This window comes from Rattus norvegicus, chromosome 20, assembly GCF_021556685.1.
Source record: "Rattus norvegicus strain SHRSP/BbbUtx chromosome 20, alternate assembly SHRSP_T2T, whole genome shotgun sequence".
Classification (NCBI taxonomy): domain Eukaryota; kingdom Metazoa; phylum Chordata; class Mammalia; order Rodentia; family Muridae; genus Rattus; species Rattus norvegicus.
In genome coordinates, this window is record NC_141553.1 from 50,314,457 (window position 1) to 50,333,390 (window position 18,934).

The window sequence follows — 18,934 nt, forward strand, 5'->3', positions numbered from 1 at the left end:
TTCCCTGTCTTCTTATGCGTGTGACCTTTATGATTTTTACTTAGCCAGAGTCTTTGTGGGGCACTTACACCATCACTTCTTATCCCCCCCAACTCTCTGCTGTCTCCTTCTATTCCTACTTTTCCTCCCAAGAATATAATTTGTAGCTGGGCATGGGAGTCCATGCTTCTAATCTCAGCACTCGGGGATACACACAGGGCCAGGCTAGGCTCCTTATAGAGATCAAGGCCAGTTTGGGCTGCAGATCATGATCCCGGGTCAAAACAAACCAAGGCATAGTTTGTAGAAAGTCTCAGCTTCTGACAGTCTGTCACTCGGGTCTCCTTAGCTCTTTTGTTCACCTTTGCCCTCCATTGGAGGGAATGGGTCATGTGATCGTGTGGCGGGGCAGGCTTGGTCATTCCCATGACCTGAAGTACTTTTTCTGATCTGTCTCCTGGCTTGGTAATAATACCTGAGCTTCTGCATGGCACTGCCAACCTCCCTGACTGCAGAGGAACTCCCAGCTCAGCTCTGATGGAAGTTGACACTAAAAGCCATCTCTGGTAAAAATGGACCCTTAGAAGTTGACGTTTGTTTTTCTGTCAGTATCACTTGGGAATTATTTTTAATTCCAGATAAATCTGACTTTAGTCCTCTGCCATAGTGACGCACAGATGAAAAGGCCTGACTCCTGTGTGACTGTTGCTGTCATTAGCTATTTGTTTGCCTGGTGTTGTGCTGTGCTGTGCTGTTTTAACAGGGTCTCTATCCCTAGCTGTCCTGGAACTTGATGTGTAGACCAGGCTGGACCTGCTACACATTCACCAAAATTCACCTGCCTCTCTTCAGCATGCTGGGGTTATAGGCTCGCACAACCATGCCCAGCCTACCCACCAATTTCAAAGTTAGTATTCTGTGACTAGAGCAGCTAGACACTCTTTCTTCCCATCTGCGTCTCTCAGGACAGTGTGTTGAACACATGCCGGGCCATGGCTACCCCGTGGAGTTGGTTTGTGATAGGCTGTAGTGGCATTTCCTGTGTAAATGTCTCGAGATAGCCCCCGAGCCCCTGTTCCCACTTCCTCAGATCCTTAACCCAACCCAAATGAAAACTGTGCCCCTCGTTACCTGTATTGGTTCTGGAACCACAAATCCCCAGTGCTGTATTAAAGGACGGAGTATATACAATCTTTTTTCAGACGTCACTTGGAATGGTGTGTTTTTGTAGAATTTGGGGGCATACCAGAGACTCTCTGGTGGTCTCCGTGATGGCGTGAGCTCTGCCGTGACTGGTGCAGTTGGACAAGGATGGTTCTGTCTTCAGAGTACTAACTCCTCCTCCTCTGCCTCAGCCATTGCTTGGTCTGTTTGGACTTCCTTCTGTGCTGCTTCTGAAGGAAGAGCTAGACAGGTGTTGTGCAGTGAGACTATAGTGGGACCCCAAGTGCACTTTAACATTTTCTTTCTTTCTTTTTTTTTTTTATTTTTATTTTTTAATTCATTTATTATATATAAGTACACTGTAGCTGTCTTCAGATACACCAGAAGAGGGCATCGGATCTCTTTTTACAAATGGTTGTGAGCCACCATGTGGTTGCTGGGAATTGAACTCAGGACCTCTGGAAGAGTAGTCGGGTGCTCTTAACCGCTGAGCCATCTCTCCAGCCCTTGACATTTTCTAATAACCTTATAAAACCAGGTGAAGTTGGGAGAGATGGCCTCGTGGTTAGGGGCTCTGGCTGCTCTTACGGGGGATTTAGGTTCAATTTCCAGCACCCACGTGATAGCTCACAAGTGTCTGTCATTCTTGGCCCAGGGGGGTCCCATGCCCTATTCTGGTCTCGGTGAGTACCAGACACTTGCAATCAGAATACCCATACATATAAATAGAATTAACATAAAAACAAGCAAAATTAATAATTTTCCTTAGCTTAGTAAGTCTAAATTATTTCAGCATGTGATTAAAAAAGATATTTTAATATATATAATATAATATATATATGTATATATGTGTGTATATATATATATATGTATATACATGTGTATATACATATATATATATATATATATATATTTCAGGGGCTGGAGAGATGGCTCAGTGGTGAAGAGCACTGGCTGCTCTTCCAGAGGTCCTGAGTTCAATTCCCAGCAACCACATGGTGGCTCACAACCATCTGTCACGGGATCTGGCGCCCTCTTCAGGCAGGTGGATGTATATGCAGCAGAGCCCTCATAGGTTAATTTCAGCATGTGAGAAATGAGATGTTTTGCATTGTTTTTATTGGACTGTCTGAATATGCGTTGACTCTAGCGAGTCTCCTATTGGCTGCGTCCTGAGTATGTAGTCCCATGTGTGGTCACGTCACTAGTACATGAATATCTGCAGTGCTGGTTCCTCAGCTCTGTTTTTTTTTTTTTTTTTTTTCCCCCCCGGAGCTGGGGACCGAACCCAGGGCCTTGTGCTTGCTAGGCAAGCGTTCTACCACTGAGCCAAATCCCCAACCCCTTCCTCAGCTCTGTTTATTGAGACCACGGCCTCCCTCCTTCAACTTTTTTTGTTGTTGTTGTGGTGGTTGTTTTGTTTTGAGACGGGGCTTCTTGTGTAGCTCTAACCGGCCCGGAACTAACTTTGTAGACCACATTGGCCTGGAACTCACAGAGATCTGCCTGCCTCTGTTGCCCGAGAATGATTGGATTAAAGGCGTGTGCCATTGAGACCCCCCGCCCTTCTCAGCTTTCTCATTTCATCCCTGGGCAGGGATGAGGAAGAGACCATCCACAATGGCGTCTTAGAAGGTTGGTTTGCATGCTCAGGAACATTACTAGTAAGTGGCTCTCAGTCAGCACCGTGCTCATACTGTCTTGCAGCGGGCTTTCAGCAGGGGAGAGGCGCGCTTCTGTGGGTCTGGCACACAGGGTGCCTTGGCTGCACATGGTGCTGTCACCTTTAATCCCAATACTGGAGGCAGAGGAAGCGGCAGAACTCTGAGTTCAAGGCAAGCCTGGTCTACATAGGGAGTTCCAGGCCAGCTTGCTACATAGTAAGACCCCAGATCGATCTCTGTCTCTCTCCCCCCCACCCCCTGTCTCTCTCTCGTTTGCTCTCTCAAAAAAGGTGGTCAGTGGGTGGGTGAGTGGGTGGGGGACACACTTACTTAAACCCGTGTCCAAGCCTTTAATCGTTGGTCCCAAAGCTGGGCTGGGGGTGAGGGAGTTTCTGTGTGCGTAAGGATCATTAAGGAATAAATCAAGCAATAAACCAAGACCTTGTCTTTATCTTTTCGTTTAGTGAAATAGAAGATGAACTCAACTGAATTCAGTGAAGATGTAGAAGAAGGTAAAAACAAAAAAAGTTTTTAATTGAATGTTTCCGAATAGGTTTTGTATCATATGGTCCCAGATTTAAAAAGTATCTAATGAAAAGCCCTCCTGCCCGTGGCTGGCAGCCCCTCTTGTCTACACACCCGTTTCCAATTGCTTTTTAAAAATTTCGGAGAGGTAATATCTCGGGGTGGGGGTGTGTGTGGTTCAGTTTAGAGTCCTTGGCTCTAGGTTGGTCGGTTAGAGCTGTCACACGTGTATTACCCATTTATCCCCCACATTTAAATTGACACATGACGGGACTGTACAGCATTGGCAGGCAGGAGGGAGATGGCATTGATGGGAGGTGCCTCCAGTCAGCAGAATCCTTTCAGTGCAAAAGTGTAGCCCGCATGCCTGCCACTTAGAGCCCTGCCGCCCTCCCAGCGGCCCTGGCCTTCCCTACTGAGTGAGCCCCGTTTCTTCTCTACCGTAGTTCTAAAAACTAACCCCGTGAAGGTAGAGGGTGGTGACGCTGCCGCGCTGGACTGCTCCCGGAACTCCAGGGCCTCTGAGAAGCACCCTCTGGACAGCGTCCTCACTGCCCTCCACAATTCCAGCAAGCGGAAGCAGCTGGGCAGCGACGGCCAGGCAGACTCAGTCCCCGGTGAGAAGAGGAGGCGGTTGATCTCCGAGGTGAGGGCCTTAATCCCTCTGGTCCTGGGTGGAGCTCTGCACTCACGGGCATCGACGCTTGGGTCTGAGGAAAGGCTTTCCCTTAAGCCTTCTGACATCCAGCTTCCCTTTTTAGGAGGTCGGCAGAGTCTTCATAATACAACCATGTTGAGGGACGTGGGGGGCAAAGGTTTGTTAATGTCAGGAAGGGTTCACAGATGGCTACCGTGGCTGTACCTGCAAGGCCGGTGCCGGGAAGCTGGGGCAGCAGGTCTTTTCCTAGATGAAGTCAGTCATTCATAGATACGGAGGATTGCTCCTGAGGAACTCAAGTGAGTCTTCTTTCTGCCACAGTTTCTTCCCCTCTCTTGAGGCAGGGCTTTGGTTGTCTTCAGGCTTACAGAGATCCACTCGTCTCTGCCAACGAGTGTTGGGTTTAAGGGATGTGCCACCGTGCCTGTCTGCGTCCTCACTTAGTCCTAGGAACAGAACTGAGCCTTGCGCTGGGCACCGCTCACCACCGAGGCACACCCTGGGTCTCTGTGCGCTTACTGTATTTGAGACGGTCTGTCTCATCAAGTTGCCTGCTCTGGGCTTTAACATACTTGATAGCCCAAAAGGCCTGGGACTTGCCACTCCCCTGCCTCAGCCTCCTGAGTAGCTGGCATTCCAGGACTGTGCCACTTGGTTCTCTTGGCTACATTTTCTTCTTCCTCCTTCTTGGCACGATTTTGCTGCTTTAGCGCTGGCCTGTAGACTCCTTACGTAGACCAGGCTGGCTTCACACTTGCAGAACACCGCTTGCCTCTCCCTGCCGTGTTGGAATCTCTACCACCACACCCGGCTGTGCCATTTTCTAACCTCATGGGAGCCTCCGACTCCTAATTCAGTCTCAGGGTCCCCCGAACCCTTTCTTTCTTGTCTCTCCAGAAGGCTCTTTGCCCACTGCAACCTTGGTACAGAATCTTCTGTTGCCATTGTACCTCTGATTCCCTGTACCTCTAAGGTGTGAGCAGGATACCTTCAGTTCTGCCCCGCAGCCCTCTAACCTTCTCCCCTAGCTCGTCTCTATTCATCACCAACTTACGGATGCGCCCTCCACTAGGCAGCCTAATGACGTCTGGGAAGGTGCAAAGAAATAGTCACTAAGAAAACCTGAACTGGGGCTAGAGAGATGGCTCGGTGGTCAAGAGCACCGACTGCTCTTTCTGAGGTCCTGAGTTCAAATCCCAGCAACCACCTGGTGGCCCACAACCATCTGTAATAGGATCTGATGCCCTCTTCTGGTGTGTCTGAAGATGCTACAGTGTACTTATATAAATAAAACCAATAAATAAATCTTTTGGGGGTGGGGGGATAAACGAGGATAAAACTGGACCTCAGCAACAGCCCCAGCAGCAGAGGCTTGGGAAGTTCCTGTTGTGTTGAACTTTACTAAGGGCCATCTGCCTCTCACAGCCTGCAACCTAAAATGTACTCCGTAAAGTGGCAGGGACTGAGGAATGAGGCTTAGGTGGGTGTCCCTAGCCTAGATGGAGCCTAGGTGGAGAACACCTTTAGTTCTCGGAAAAACATTTTCCCAGACTCCCATACCTAGCTCCAAAACTTCTACCTTTAGCCCCACCCCCTTGCCATCTTGCTCCTTGGGAAGCAGCAGCTGTGCATTCTAGCCTGCATGTGCACACAACCTGGAGTTTCCGGTCCTCATCCTCGGAGCGCCAGGGATTCAGCTCTCTCCTTTTCACTCATTTTCCCAGACAGGATCTCGTGCTGCCCGGGTTAGCCCTGAACACTGAAAGCAGAAGACGAACTTCTGCCTCCGGAGTGCTGGGTCCATAGGTGTGGGCCAGCACGACTGGTTTACCTGTGCTGGGGATAGAACCCAGGTCTTTGTGCATGCCAGGCAAGCAGTGTCCCAGCTGAGCTACATGCCCAGCTGTCTTAGTTCCATTGCTGTGAAGAGACACCATGACCGAGGCAACTCCTATGAAATGGATGCATTGGGGCCTTGCTAACGTTTCAGAGGGTTAGTCCATTATCATTGCAGTGGTGAGGACTATGGTTCCACACAGCCAGGCACCGGAGCAATAGCTGAGAGCTATAGCCTGATTCAAAGCCCACTCCCCAGCGAACACACTTCCTCTAACAAGGCCAATAATGTATTGGCCATTCTTACTCAAAACTACCACACCAGCCCTTAGAAACTTTTTATAGGATTCTTTATACAGATGGGCCTTTTTACATTTATACCCTAGCCTTCCTTCCTTCTCCATTTACTCACCTAGAGTGTGTGTGTATGTGTATGTGTGTCTGTCTGTGCGCTCGCGTCTTCCCTGACGTGCGTGGAAAGGAGAGAGGACAACTTGTAAGGAGTTGTTTGTCTCCTTCCTCCGTGTTCTGTGAGTGGAATTCAAATCCTTAGTCTTGAAGGCAGGCACCTTTAGATTTTATTATATTTCATGTGTATCAACTTTTTGCCAGCATGTATGTCTGTATTCTATACGATTGCCTCCTGCTCTCGGAGGCCAGAAGTGGGCATGGATTTCCTGGAACTGGAATTCCAGAGACCAAAGCTTGGACCTCTGGAAGAGCTGCCAGTGACTTGTTCTTAACCACCGAGCCGTCTCCCCAGTACGTGAAGAAGTTTTAGCTTCTTCCTGCAACTTCCGTTTTCTTTCCTTGTTTTATTAGCTTCAGTACGATGTCGAGCAGAAGTGATGAGAGGCGGCTGTGTTTTCTTCCAGATGATGTTAGGAGGTTCTAGTTTCTCACTCTGGACTATCAAGCTAGTAAGCAGAGGCAGGAGGATCATAGGACAAGCTGGGGTACATAGAGCCATGTCTTTATATTATAAGACCCCATGACCCTGACCCAGGACCTCATGTGTTCCAGGCAAGGCTCAGTTAGCACTGCTCTGTAGCTTAGGCAGCTGAGAGCAGCCCTGGCCTTGAGTTCCGGCTTTCCTGCCCCTACCTCCAGAATGCTGGACTTATAGGCCTACACCTTTTCAAGTGTTTAAACAAGTGTTTATGAAATGTACCTCTGAAATCATCTGGGCCGACTGGCTTCAGTTTTGGAAGACTCATTTTGGAAGTCTAACTGATTCATTTTCCTAGTATGTTCAGCTGTATTCAGATTGTCTGATTCTCACGTTAATATTAACAGACTGTGTCTTAAGGAATTGACCCATTTATTCTTTTTATCAGATTGTCTCCTCCCAAACTGTAACTATGGCACAGCATTCCTTTTATTATGCTTTCAGTAACCATGAGATCTGTAGTGATGGCTCCCTGTTTCTCTTTAAATTTTTGGTCTCATAATTAAGGCTGGTCTCTAAGTCACCATACACCAAGGTTGACCCTGAACTCCTGAGTCTCCTGATGGTACCTTCCAAGTGCTGAATTGTAGGTGTGTGCCAACATGCCCAGCCTTAGATCTATCTGTCTTTTTGTAACGCCTTATACTCTCAGAAATGCATATTTCTATACTTTAATCTTAAACTGGTAAGTTGTATTTTTATTTAGTTCAAAATATTTTTTAATTTCCCTTTTTGATTTTTTTGACCCCTGTGTTTTCTTTGACCTATGTGTTCTTAACTTTGAATATTTATTTCTGGCATTGAGGATTGACCATAACTCCTCATACATATTAAGGAAGAGCACTGTACTGCTGATGTGCACACCAGCCTAAGTCTGGTCATTGAGTCACATGATGGTTAGTTTTAATTATCAGCTTGATCTATAATCATCTGGGCAGGGAGTCTAAAGGAGGGATCTTCAGGATTAAGTTGGTCTGTAGGAATGTCTGTGGGGATTTATCTTGGTTATGTTAATTGCTGTGGGAAGAACTGCCCATTGTGAGTGGAGCCATTCTCTAGGCCGGAGATAACAAACCGATCACGTGGAACTGGAGTTTAAAAACAAAAACAAAGAATCTTTGGCTAAATTGCAAAGGGTTACTTTGGCAATCTCTCTGTTACATTTAGGTAGTATGTTGCCACTGTTGCAGTTTACTCTGAAGTACTCCAGAGAGCATGGAGCAATTCCCCTTCCATGTCGCTATAGGAGTACTGTGGTTACAGAGTAGCTGCCGGGTTGGGCTTTTAGGTGAAATCCATTGTCAGACTTTTCACTGCTGAGCATGCCTGGCCCTGTAACTGATTCCCGTTTGTTGTTTTTGTTCTTAGTTTTGTCTCCAAGGGTTTTGTTTGTTGTGTTGTTTTGTGGTTGTTGTTCGGTTTAATGTTTTGTTTTCTGGAACAATCTTGTGTTGCTGTTTTATATTTGGTTTCTGAGACAGGTTTTCTCTGTCTTGCTTTGGATGTCCTAGAATTTGCTTTGTAGACCAAGCTGGCCAGATCTGCCGACTTCTGCCTCCCTAGTGCTGGAATTAAAGATCTGCCACACTACCGCCCCACCAGAACAGGTCTTGTTGCTGTGTGACCCATGATGGCCTTGAACTTGCTTAATATTCACAATGTTCCTGTCTGTCTTCAGAGTATTAGATTATAGACATTTGTCAGGATGCCTGACTCTTGTTAGGGTGTGTGTGCGTGTGCCTGTGCGTGTGTGTGCGTGTGCGTGTGTGTGTGTGTGTGTGTGTGTGTGTGTGTGTTGTTTTTTGAGGCATGGTTTCACCATGTAGTCCTACTGGCACCTACAGCCCTCCTTGGTATATGCTTACTATGTAGACCAGGCTAGTTTAAAAGTCATAGAGATCAACCTGCCTCTCCCTCCCCAGTGCTGGGATTACAACATAACTGGCACTTTTTAGTTTAGTTTTGTTTGTTTGTTTGTGTGCTTGTTTATTTTAAGATAGGGTATATTTTCATAGCCCTGGCTGTCTTGGAATCACTGTGTAGACCAGGATGGCCTCAAGCTCAGAGATTCTTTACCTCTTCTAGGTCCAAGGCAGGCACTACTGACCTGGCTTTTTGTTTTGTTTTTGTTTTTTCGTTTGTTTGTTTTGTTGTTGTTGTTGTTAATTGAGCATTTGTGTGATTTCATTTTCTCTCTTTTATCTTATCAATTCTTTTTCTCCCCAATGATGCCCTAGAATGCAATGTACACTTAAAACATTTTTTTTATTTTTATTTTTTTGGTTCTTTTTTTTTTTTTTTTTTTTTTTCCCGGAGCTGGGGACCGAACCCAGGGCCTTGCGCTTCCTAGGTAAGCGCTCTACCACTGAGCTAAATCCCCAGCCCCAAAACATTTTTTTTAAAAAAAGGATTTATTTATTTAGTATATAGTGTTCTACCTGCATGTGTGCCTGCAGTCCAGAAGAGGGCACCAGATCTCATTACGGATGATTATGAACCACCATGTGGTTGCTGGGAATTGAACTCAGGACCTCTTAACCACTGAGCCATCTCGCCAGCCTGACTTAAAGCTTTTATTCAAGGTCAGTAGCAGGAATCCAGGTGCACGTAGAGCACTCATGCACGTATCCCATGGACTACTGTGTTGGGTAGCTATGAAAACATTTTGTCTTACTTTTACGTTCATTTGTGTGTAAGTGCTCATGCTCAGCAGAGCACATGGTTTTGGGGTCAGAGGGTAGCTTGCAGAGGGTACCTACCATGCTTCCATCCTGTGTGGTCTAGGGCTAACACTAGACAGAGGCCAACATCCCGCTTTGCTCTCACCTGTCTAGCAGACCTGTGCTGCTCCTCTGTCCCCAGCCCGAGGTCCTACCTTCTCCTACTCCCCCACCCTCCTGTTCCCTGTGCTGCTGGAGTTTCCCCCTCCTCAACTCTCACAGGCTCTGATGAAAACCTGTGCAGAGGACTACACAGTGCTCCAGAACATTCCAGAGTAGCTCTGTTTTTAATTCTGCTGTCATGGTTATGGGGGAATTTTTCTCTGACATTTACTGAAGACCTAGGACTTTTGAAGGTAAAACCCACAAAAATGTAGATGAGCTCTGACAGACCTGCCGGGGTGTTTAACTCTGAGGCGTGTCCCCCTGACTCATCACAGTCTGCCTTCCCCTCCCTGCCCTGCTTCCCTGGAGATCTCTGCACTTGACCGTCCTCAGTGTGGCTGTAATTCTCCGTGTTCACTCCAGGTTCAGGGGGGGTCTATGTTCTTTCCCTGTCTGGATCCTAGGAAAGTCGCTTGGTTTTAGTTTGTTCAAGCTGTTTACTTGTTAAAATGATTTAGGACTTCCAAGCTCTGTGCACAGAGATTGGGATTTCCAAAATCACTCTGTTCCTTCTGTGACCAAACAGTAAGTAGTCGGTTGTGTGGCTGTATCTCATCTTGTTTACCCATTCATGCACTGATGGACATTTGGGTCGGTCCCATTTTGTGACTGTCAGGAGTGATATGTAAATAAGACAAGTTTTTTTTTGTTTGTTTGTTTTTCGGAGCTGGGGACCGAACGCAGGGCCTTGTGCTTGCTAGGCAAGCGCTCTACCACTGAGCTAAATCCCCAACCCCAATAAGACAAGTTTTAAAAGTGTGTGTGTATATGTCTGTGTGTGTGAGTGTCTGTGTGTCTACGTGTTCAAGAACAGGGCCTCTGTTTTGGAAGTCAGCGTCTGGTGGTGTGTCTGTCCTCCCCTTTCCCCTTGAGACAACTTTCTTCATTGTTCACCTCTGTGCACAACAGGCTGGCTGACTGAGAGCTATCGGTGCCTCCGTCTTGCCTCAGGATTTCAGACTCAGAAACCCATGGTCTGAGATCATGTTTAACTTTTGATAGGTTCTGGGGATCTTACCTCAGCTCTTCGAGGTGCCACAGCAAGTGCTTTACCCACTGAGGTGTTTCCCAAACCACTTTTTGGGAGATATTTTTTTAAAAAAATCTATAATGCTTATGGAAGAAAATTGAATTTTTTCACATCTTTAAGCAATTTTTGTTTTTTTGGTTTTGGTTTGGTTTTTTTGAGACAGGGTTTCTCTCTGCAGCCCTGCCTGTCCTGGAACTCAGAGCTCCATCCGACTCTGCCTCCCTAGTGCTGGGATAAAAGGTGTGTGCCACCGCACCTCACTGCCTTTAAGCATTTCTGTAAAGGAATACTTAGAAATATCCGACCATTCATGCTAACCCCAACCCTAGCTTCATCCCCAGTGATCTGGGGAAAGGCGCCATGTGGCGCCATGTATCGGTTGGTCGTTCCCAGTATGGTGACAATGGCTTCCTCCCCACTGTCACTCATGTAGGAGGCAGGTAAAACCCACAGAGTGGTTAGTGGGACCTGTGTGAATAGTTAACCATTTGCTGCTTCACTGCCCAGAGCACCTCAGACAGGGGTGGCTGAGGCAACAGTATTTGCACAGGGGGGGACGGCCACACAGGAAGAGCAGCAGTGTGAGAGGCCGCCATCGCCTTTCTTTGTAACTTTCGTTTGTTGTCTGTGGGTAGCATTGGTGCTAGGGCTTGAACTGAAGGCCTCACATACGCTGCCATTTCCTTTTTCTTCCTTGTGGTGCTGGGGTTCATAACCAGGGCCCTTGGGAGGCTAGGCCAGAGTCCTACTGAGCTGTCCTGGGCCCTCCTCTGCTGTAGCCCGAGCTGTCTTGAGATTCCTTGTGTAGCTGAGGATGATCTCGAACTCCTGATCTTCCTGCTTCTGCTTCCCAATGCTGGGATTACAGGTGTGTCATGTGTCCTGTTGGGGTTGCAGCTTCTCTCACAGCTTCTCTGTCCGTCTGTCTGTCTCTTGAGTCAGGCTCTGTAGCTCAGGCTAGCCTAGAATTTCGGCATCAGTCTTTTAACTGGTTAACCATCACAAGTGCTTTCTTGTGTACCTCTGTGGCTGACTGGTATTTGCTTTTTTGAAAGTGTGTGGAAGTTTATGTGTCAGTGAATCAGAATTCTCAGGACCCTAGTGACTGGAGAACAGCTATTGGATTTTTCGAGTGTGGGCTGAGTTTCTAAAATAGCACACCAGTCTAGGTCAGATAGGGTTAGCGCTTGGCCTTTTCCTGGAGTTCCTGAGCCTTCTGGGTGTGGTAGTGGGGCTAGGCAGGGAACATAAGGTCTCTTAGCACGTTGACCATCTGGGGAGTGGGGAACGGAGGCTGGCAGGGGCTCCTTGGGCACAGTGACAGTCACCAAGTCTGACAGAGCTAAGGTTTATCGAGCGAGTGTCTAATGTGCATATAGCTCTGGGTTCAGTCTTTATATGACTGGTTCTATAAGTCCAGGGCTATAATTCCTTCCCTCAGGAAGCAGAGGACGGCGTTTGAGGTAGTTTGGACTGTGTAGTGAGTTCGGGTGCAGCCTTGTTTCGAAGGAAAGGCGCTTGCTTCAAAGCCTGGTGACCAGAGTCTGCTCTCTGGAGCTCACATGGTTGGGGACAGCTCTCCCACAAGTGGCTCTCTGGCTTCCACACATGCTGTGACTACTGTACATACATGCAACATGCACAAAATGAATAAACTGATTCTTAAAGGAAAGCTGGAGAAATGAAATCTTTTGCAGGTGCCAGGATTGTTTATATAACATCAAAGAGAAGCCTCAGAAAAGCTACTGGGGAGAGACAGCTTAGTCCCCAGCACCTCTGACCCAAGGAAAACCAGGCAAACATGTAGTACATGTACACACATGCAGACAAAATACCCCTACACATAAAATAAAAAAGTGTTTCTTTGAACATAAGTAAAAGGGAATTTAATTTTTCTTGTTTTTATTTTTAATTTTAATTTTTTTTTCTTTTATGTCTCTGAGTACACTGTAACTGTCTTCAGACACACCAGAAGAGGTCACCAGATCCCATTACAGATGGTTGTGAACCACCATGTGGTTGCTGGGAATTGAACTCAGGACCTCTGGAAGAGCAGTCAGTGCTCTTAATTGCTGAGCCATCTCTCTGACACTCTTTTGGTTTTCATTTTGTTTTATTTGAGACAGGATTTCTCTGTGTGGCCCTGGCTGTCCTAGAACTCACTCTGTAGTCCAGGCTGGCTGGCTTCAAACTCACAGAGATCCACCTGCCTCTGCCTCCAAGTGCTGGGATTAAAGGTGTGCACCACCACACCCAGCTAAATAAAACTTTTTTTTTTTTTTTTTTTTGGTTCTTTTTTTCGGAGCTGGGGACCGAACCCAGGGCCTTGCGCTTCCTAGGCAAGGGCTCTACCACTGAGCTAAATCCCCAACCCCTTAAATAAAACTTTTTGTTTGTTTTGAAACAGGATTTTTCTGTGTACCCCTGGCTGTCACGGAACTCAATCTGTAGACAAGGGTGGCCTCAAATTAAGAGAGATCCACTTGCCTCTGCCTCCCGAGTGTTGGGATTAAAGGAGTGCACCACCACCACTCTGCTAATAAATCTTTAACAACAAACAAAAAAACCAAAACCCCCAGTTTTCTTCCCCGAAACCGCAGCTCTAAGCCCCTGACCTATGGCAGTCTTGACATGCCTTCTACAGGTATCAGAGGGAAGCTAGCAGGGACTATCTAGGAAGCTGTCTGATGTCTTCTGCGACACCGCCCATCTCAGTGCCACCCCCAAAGCCCAGGTGGCCATCCATCGCTTCTACTCTGTGGAAGGAGGCAGAGCAGAGACTGTGGAAGTTGTGTCTCCCTGAAACGTGCCAGTGCTGACCCCTGTGTGTGTGCACGTTGAGCCTGTCCATGCTGACCCCTGTGTGTATGCATGCTGAGCTTGCCTGTGCTGACCCCTGTGTATGTGCATGCTGAGCTTGCATGTATGTGTGTTCATCACAGGCAGGCCTGGTGCCCTTGGAGGTCAGAGAGGGGTCAAATACCCTGGAGTTATAGACAGTTGCAAGTTGCCATGTGGTTGCCAGGACTTGAACCCTGGACCTTTGGAAGAGCAGCCAGTGCTTTTAACCACCCAGCCATCACTCCAACTCCCTGACACTTCTGTTTTATGAGTAACAGTTTTGGCAGAGTCTAGTCTGACAAGGACTGTGGGAAGGAGGACTCTGCCCTCCCTGGAATGGGCGTAGTAGCATAGGTAGAGTTTTTATTGGTGATCATATTTGTTCTTAATTTCTCTCATTGATTGATTGATGTGTGTTTGTGTGTGTGTGTGTGTGTGTGTGTGTATACATGTGTGTACACCAAGGCATGTGGCATGTATGTCAGGCTTGGTGGCAAGGCCCCTTTACCTGCCGAGCCAACCTTGTGAGCTTGGTAACCATCTCTGTTACATACGGGGAGGCGGTAGTCAAGAGCTGTCCCAGCAGAGGTTAGCTCTGTTCTCCCAGGGCCTTTTGTCTGTGTCCGTCTTACGCTGTGGCTGGTCCTTCAGTTGGAGAGGAGAAATGCCGTCCCATCCCTGCTACACCCAGTGACTGCCGAACCAGCTGGGGGTCCCTGAGATGCCCTGCAGAAACAGGCAAATGATATTTGCAGTTCTCATTAAAAGCAGGAATACTGAGAGCTTTGTGCTGGCTGCCTCGCCTGCCTGGTCGGGAGCTGGTGAGGTGGTGAGGGCTGCAGGGGTGCTTGTGAGGTGACACGGGAGTCTTGATGTGGACTCCTTCCAGGTTCTGTGAGCAGCATCAGGAAAGCCTGGAGAGGAAGCACCGTGCGAGGCGGAGTCTGAAGTGACTCCTTCCTAGTATGCCCAGGGTCCTGCTAGGTTCCCATGTACTTGGGCGTTTCTATCGGCTGCAGGTGGAGCAAACCCAAGATACCCATCGTTAAGTGGGTCTGGGCACTTGTGGAGAATTCTGTTGAAAGGGCAAGGTATGCACTGCCCTCCATGCCGTGATTCCAGAAGAGCGGCGTTAGCCTCCTGCCGTATCACGGTCACATTAATTTTCCACTCCTGCTTCCCCCAGGCATGCTGCCTTCTTGGCCTTCCACTTGGCTGACTCCCTGGACACTGTTTAAGCTCATCCGTCACTGGACTGAGTCAGTAATGTCTCTAAGATCTGGGGTCTGGTGGTACTTACTGCACCAGTGGCCCTGTCCCTGGTGTCTCCCCAGGATGTCTGCTGCCTGTCACTTGCATGGCAGCATTGTCCTCTTCCTTGGTCCTCAGGCCTTCCCTTGTGAATGAAATACCCGTCAGGATCAAGGCAAGGTACTGGCATCAGCCAGAGCTGTGCCACAGAGTTCCCATATGGCTGGAAGATGCACCTTGGAGAATTGGGAACTGTCAGCCAGAAACCGTGTGCCAAGTAGCACAGATTTAAAGATTCCTTGATATTCCTAGACAGCTGAGCAGAGATTTTTATCATCAGCAGTAAACAGAGCCAACGCGTCATCGTCTTGGCAGCGTTCTCGGAATTAATTGAGCAGAGTTGACAGGACCCCGGTGTAGGGGTGGCTAAGAGCCTTCCCTCGGATGCTTGTGTCTGTGTTGAATTGTGTGTTCAGGGTTCTGTGAGTGAAGAGCATTGCCCTCTACTGGGACGCCTGACTTTTTATGAAGCAGCGTAGGAAGACGTGTTTCCCCCCATAGTAGAGTTCCCATCACGTTTGGTGGGAATGGCATATTTGTGTAAAAAGACTAAGGCTGGGTTGAGAACCGAGAGGGGATCTGCGGTGTGGGGATGGGAGAATCCAGATTTAGTTCAAGGTTGGTCCTAGTCACTCTCCTGGGAATCTTAGCCCGCACCTATCTTCTGTGTTGTCTGGAATGGAGTCTCCCTCCAGAACACTCACTGTGCACTATGTGGCCCTCTGATGACCTTAATGCAGACTTCTGTTTCATCTATGTGGGTGGGAGTGCTTGTCAGGAAGCAAGCACAGCTTTTCAAGAGTTAGCCTGCAGGTGCACACTTTAATGCCAGCACTCAGGAGGCAGAGGCAGGCCAGAGCTCGGAAAGCCAGGCTTCTACAAAGAAACAAAACCAAGCTGGACAAGCGACTCTGTGGCATTTAAAGTTTTATTTTTAATTATGTTTATGTATCTATGTGTGCCTGTGGGGTTATGTATGTATGTGTGTGTGTGTGTATGTATGTGTCTGTGTGTGTATGTATGTATGTGTCTGTGTGTGTATGTGCGTGCATGAGTGTGTGTGTGAGTGTGTGTGCGTGCGTGTGTGCGCGCGTAGGTGCACGTGCATGTGCCTGTGTGTGTATGTGAGCCTGTGTGAACATGTATGTGTGTGTATGTGAGCCTGTGTGAACATGTATGTGTGTGTATGTGAGCCTGTGTGAACATGTGTGTGTGTATGTATGTGTGCCTGTGTGTGTATGTATGTGTGTGTGTGTCTTTGTGGGTATGTATATATGTGTGCCTTTGTGGGTATGTATGTGTGTCTTTGTGTGTGTGTGTGTATGTGTGCCTTTGTGGGTATGTATGTGTGTCTTTGTGGGTATGTGTGTGTGTGTGTCTTTGTGGGTATGTATGTATGTGTGTCTGTGTGGGTATGTATGTGTGTGTGTGTCTTTGTGGGTATGTATGTATGTGTGTCTGTGTGGGTGTGTATATATGTGTGTCTGTGTGGCTATGTATGCACATGGTGTCTGAGGAGGCCAGTCTGATCCCCTTGGAGCTAAAGTGGTTATGAGCTTCTTGAAGTTGGCGCTGGGCACCAAACCCAGTCCTCTGCAGGTGTGCTCTTAAGTGCTGAACTTGATTGCTTCAGGCACACCCCTGACTGCCAGAATTACTTTGAGGCAATAGAACTTAAGACATAAAATTGCTAAAAATCTAATTTGGTCTACAGAAGTTGACGAGTAAGATGTAAGAGTTGGCCAGGGCAATGTACACACACACACACACACACACACACACACACACACACACACACACAAACGTCTTTTACTTTGCTCAGTTGTGGGGTAGATCAGAAATGGCTTCATCGTTCAATAGGTTGGGAGAGAGGAGGAGGAGGAGGAGTCACCAGGAAGGAGCAGAGAGGAGGGCAGGTGCAGACACAACCTCTCCTCCCTCCAAGCAAGAGAGCCCTCTGCTCTCAAGAAGTAAGATGTGTTAGAAGAGTAGGAGGGATAGATGCCACTGACCTTTGTGTCAGCCTGTACAGACCCACCACAAAGCAGTCATTCGACTGCCATCATCAAAAACCCCTTTGTGTTCCTGACCCTATTACTCAGCAGACAGAGGAGGCAGGAGGAGAGGGAGACCCCATCTTTGAAAACAAAAGACCACCACATCAATGTGTGGTCGGCGCAGGAGGCTCGGAGCTCTGTTTTCTTGGGGCTGCTTATGCCTTACTGCCTCTGCCTGGGTAAACCTTATCTCTCGAGTATCCTCTTATCCTGTGTTTGTGTCCTCTACAAAGAACTCACGTTCAGTTTTGTGCTGGAATTAGTTATCTGGACTTACAATTGACGCTGATCTGCCTGGGTGAGGTAAAGTGAGGTCAGACACTGTCTTCTAGGCCCCGAGACCCCTCCAGTATCTGGGAGCTTAATGCAGACCCACAGCTCCCAATCTGTTTTAGCAGAACCCACACCATTGTGGACATTACAGTTTCGGCCACACCGAGCTTATCGGCTGTGTTTTCCCAGGTATGGAGGGAGGGAGCATCCTTGGCTGCCCCTGAGGCTTTCTTGTTCTTCCACTTCAGCCACTACCTGCTAGTCGGTACTTCTGTGTCATTAAACTCTCAGATAGATATCCTAGCAAGTTCCTGGTTCAAATTAAACGTTTGGCAAAATTAGTTAATACCTTATAACTGAGGTCCGTTAATAGTACAGGAAGTACATACATGGTGTGGGGTCGTGGCTTGTGTACGTGTGTCAGTCGGCACTACAGTCTTGGGTCTCTGTTTTCCCTCTGTCCCTACTGCCCAGGCACCCACTGGTTTCCTTTCTGGCTACACTGGATGCACTTTCTAGAGTCTTTATATAGTGACATTGGATAATCTGGCTTCCTTTCACAGTTATTTTGGGGTTCATCAGTTCTTTCTTTCTTTTTAAATATGGATAGCCTAGAGTGGCCTCGAACTTCCAATGCTGCTGCTTCTACGTCCCAAGTATTGGGACTTCTAACACATACCCACCTTTAAAATGAGTCTGTTCATTTGGTCTGATGGTTGTTTAGTGGGGCCAGTGGTGGGGACCAAACCCCGAGTCTTTTGCATATTGGCAAGCACTCTAGCTCTGAGCTTCCCCTCTCTGCAGCCCTTTTTTCTTTTTGACAGCCATAGCCAAGGATTATAGATAAATGCGTTAATATCCAGCTAATGTCTAAGTTCAGATGTAGGTCATCTAAAATTCTGTCATCTTTTTGTTTTGCTTTGTTTTGTTTTTTAGGCTGGCCTAAGACTCACAGCAAATCCTCTTATCTCAGCCTCCTGAATTCCTGGGATATTAGTTAAAAGCCACCGAGCCTGATCCATTTTCAGTTAATTTTGTATTGAGCTTGAGGTTTGGGCTAAAATCATTTATCCAATCCTTACTACATACAGATATCCGTCGTTTAGAATTGATTGAAAACTCGCCTTTTGCCCCCATATTGCCCTTGATTCCCTATCACAAGTCACTTGTGTTTCTGCATAGAGAGAAACCTGTCGCTTAAGAGGTCTAGATTGAAACAGGTGCAGCCACTGAGGAGGGCATCGAGGTCAGGAACAGTGATGGAGATTGGTCTGAGAGAGCCTTTGAAGGGTGGCTTGAGCTTGTGTGAGCATGCTGTGTGAGGGGAGCAGTGGGTGAGGGGAACAGTGGGCGTGTGCTGCTTTGGGTGGAGGGGGGAGTCCTCCCTAGCCAGCATTCCCATAGACGCTCAGGACGGGTGTTCATCTATGGCACTGGGTGGGTGCTGGCTGAGGAGGTACCCTGCTATAACAGTCGTGATACTGAGGTGTCCCTCAGAATCTTCCCTCCATGGACTCTGGGAGCTTCTAGGCCAGCCTGTGTCTCGTGTGAATCAAGAGTAAGTCCTGGCAGCCACAAGTGCCCAGCCTGCCACTGTGTTCCTGCTACTGTGTGCCTCGTGGTAACTTGCTCCCAGAAGCTGCAGGCTGAACCCACCATAGCCAGGAGCCACTTTTTCCGTCTGAGAGCAGGGAGGGGTGGGTCAGGATGGGGCCTTCTTACGGTTGGGCAACCATGGGATCTCTTCATGCTCATTTGGTGT

At 47.8% G+C, this 18,934-nt stretch overlaps 1 protein-coding gene across 1 annotated transcript in view; it reads left to right on the forward strand.

The window, feature by feature from the left end:
* The window catches only part of Bend3 (BEN domain containing 3), a 36,676-nt gene that overhangs the window by 11,836 nt on the left and 5,906 nt on the right, over positions 1-18,934 (forward strand). Inside the window, 2 exon segments of the mRNA NM_001447197.1 lie at positions 3,272-3,319; positions 3,779-3,978. Of these exon segments, the coding sequence (NP_001434126.1) occupies positions 3,283-3,319; positions 3,779-3,978 (237 nt within the window). The 5' untranslated portion in view covers positions 3,272-3,282.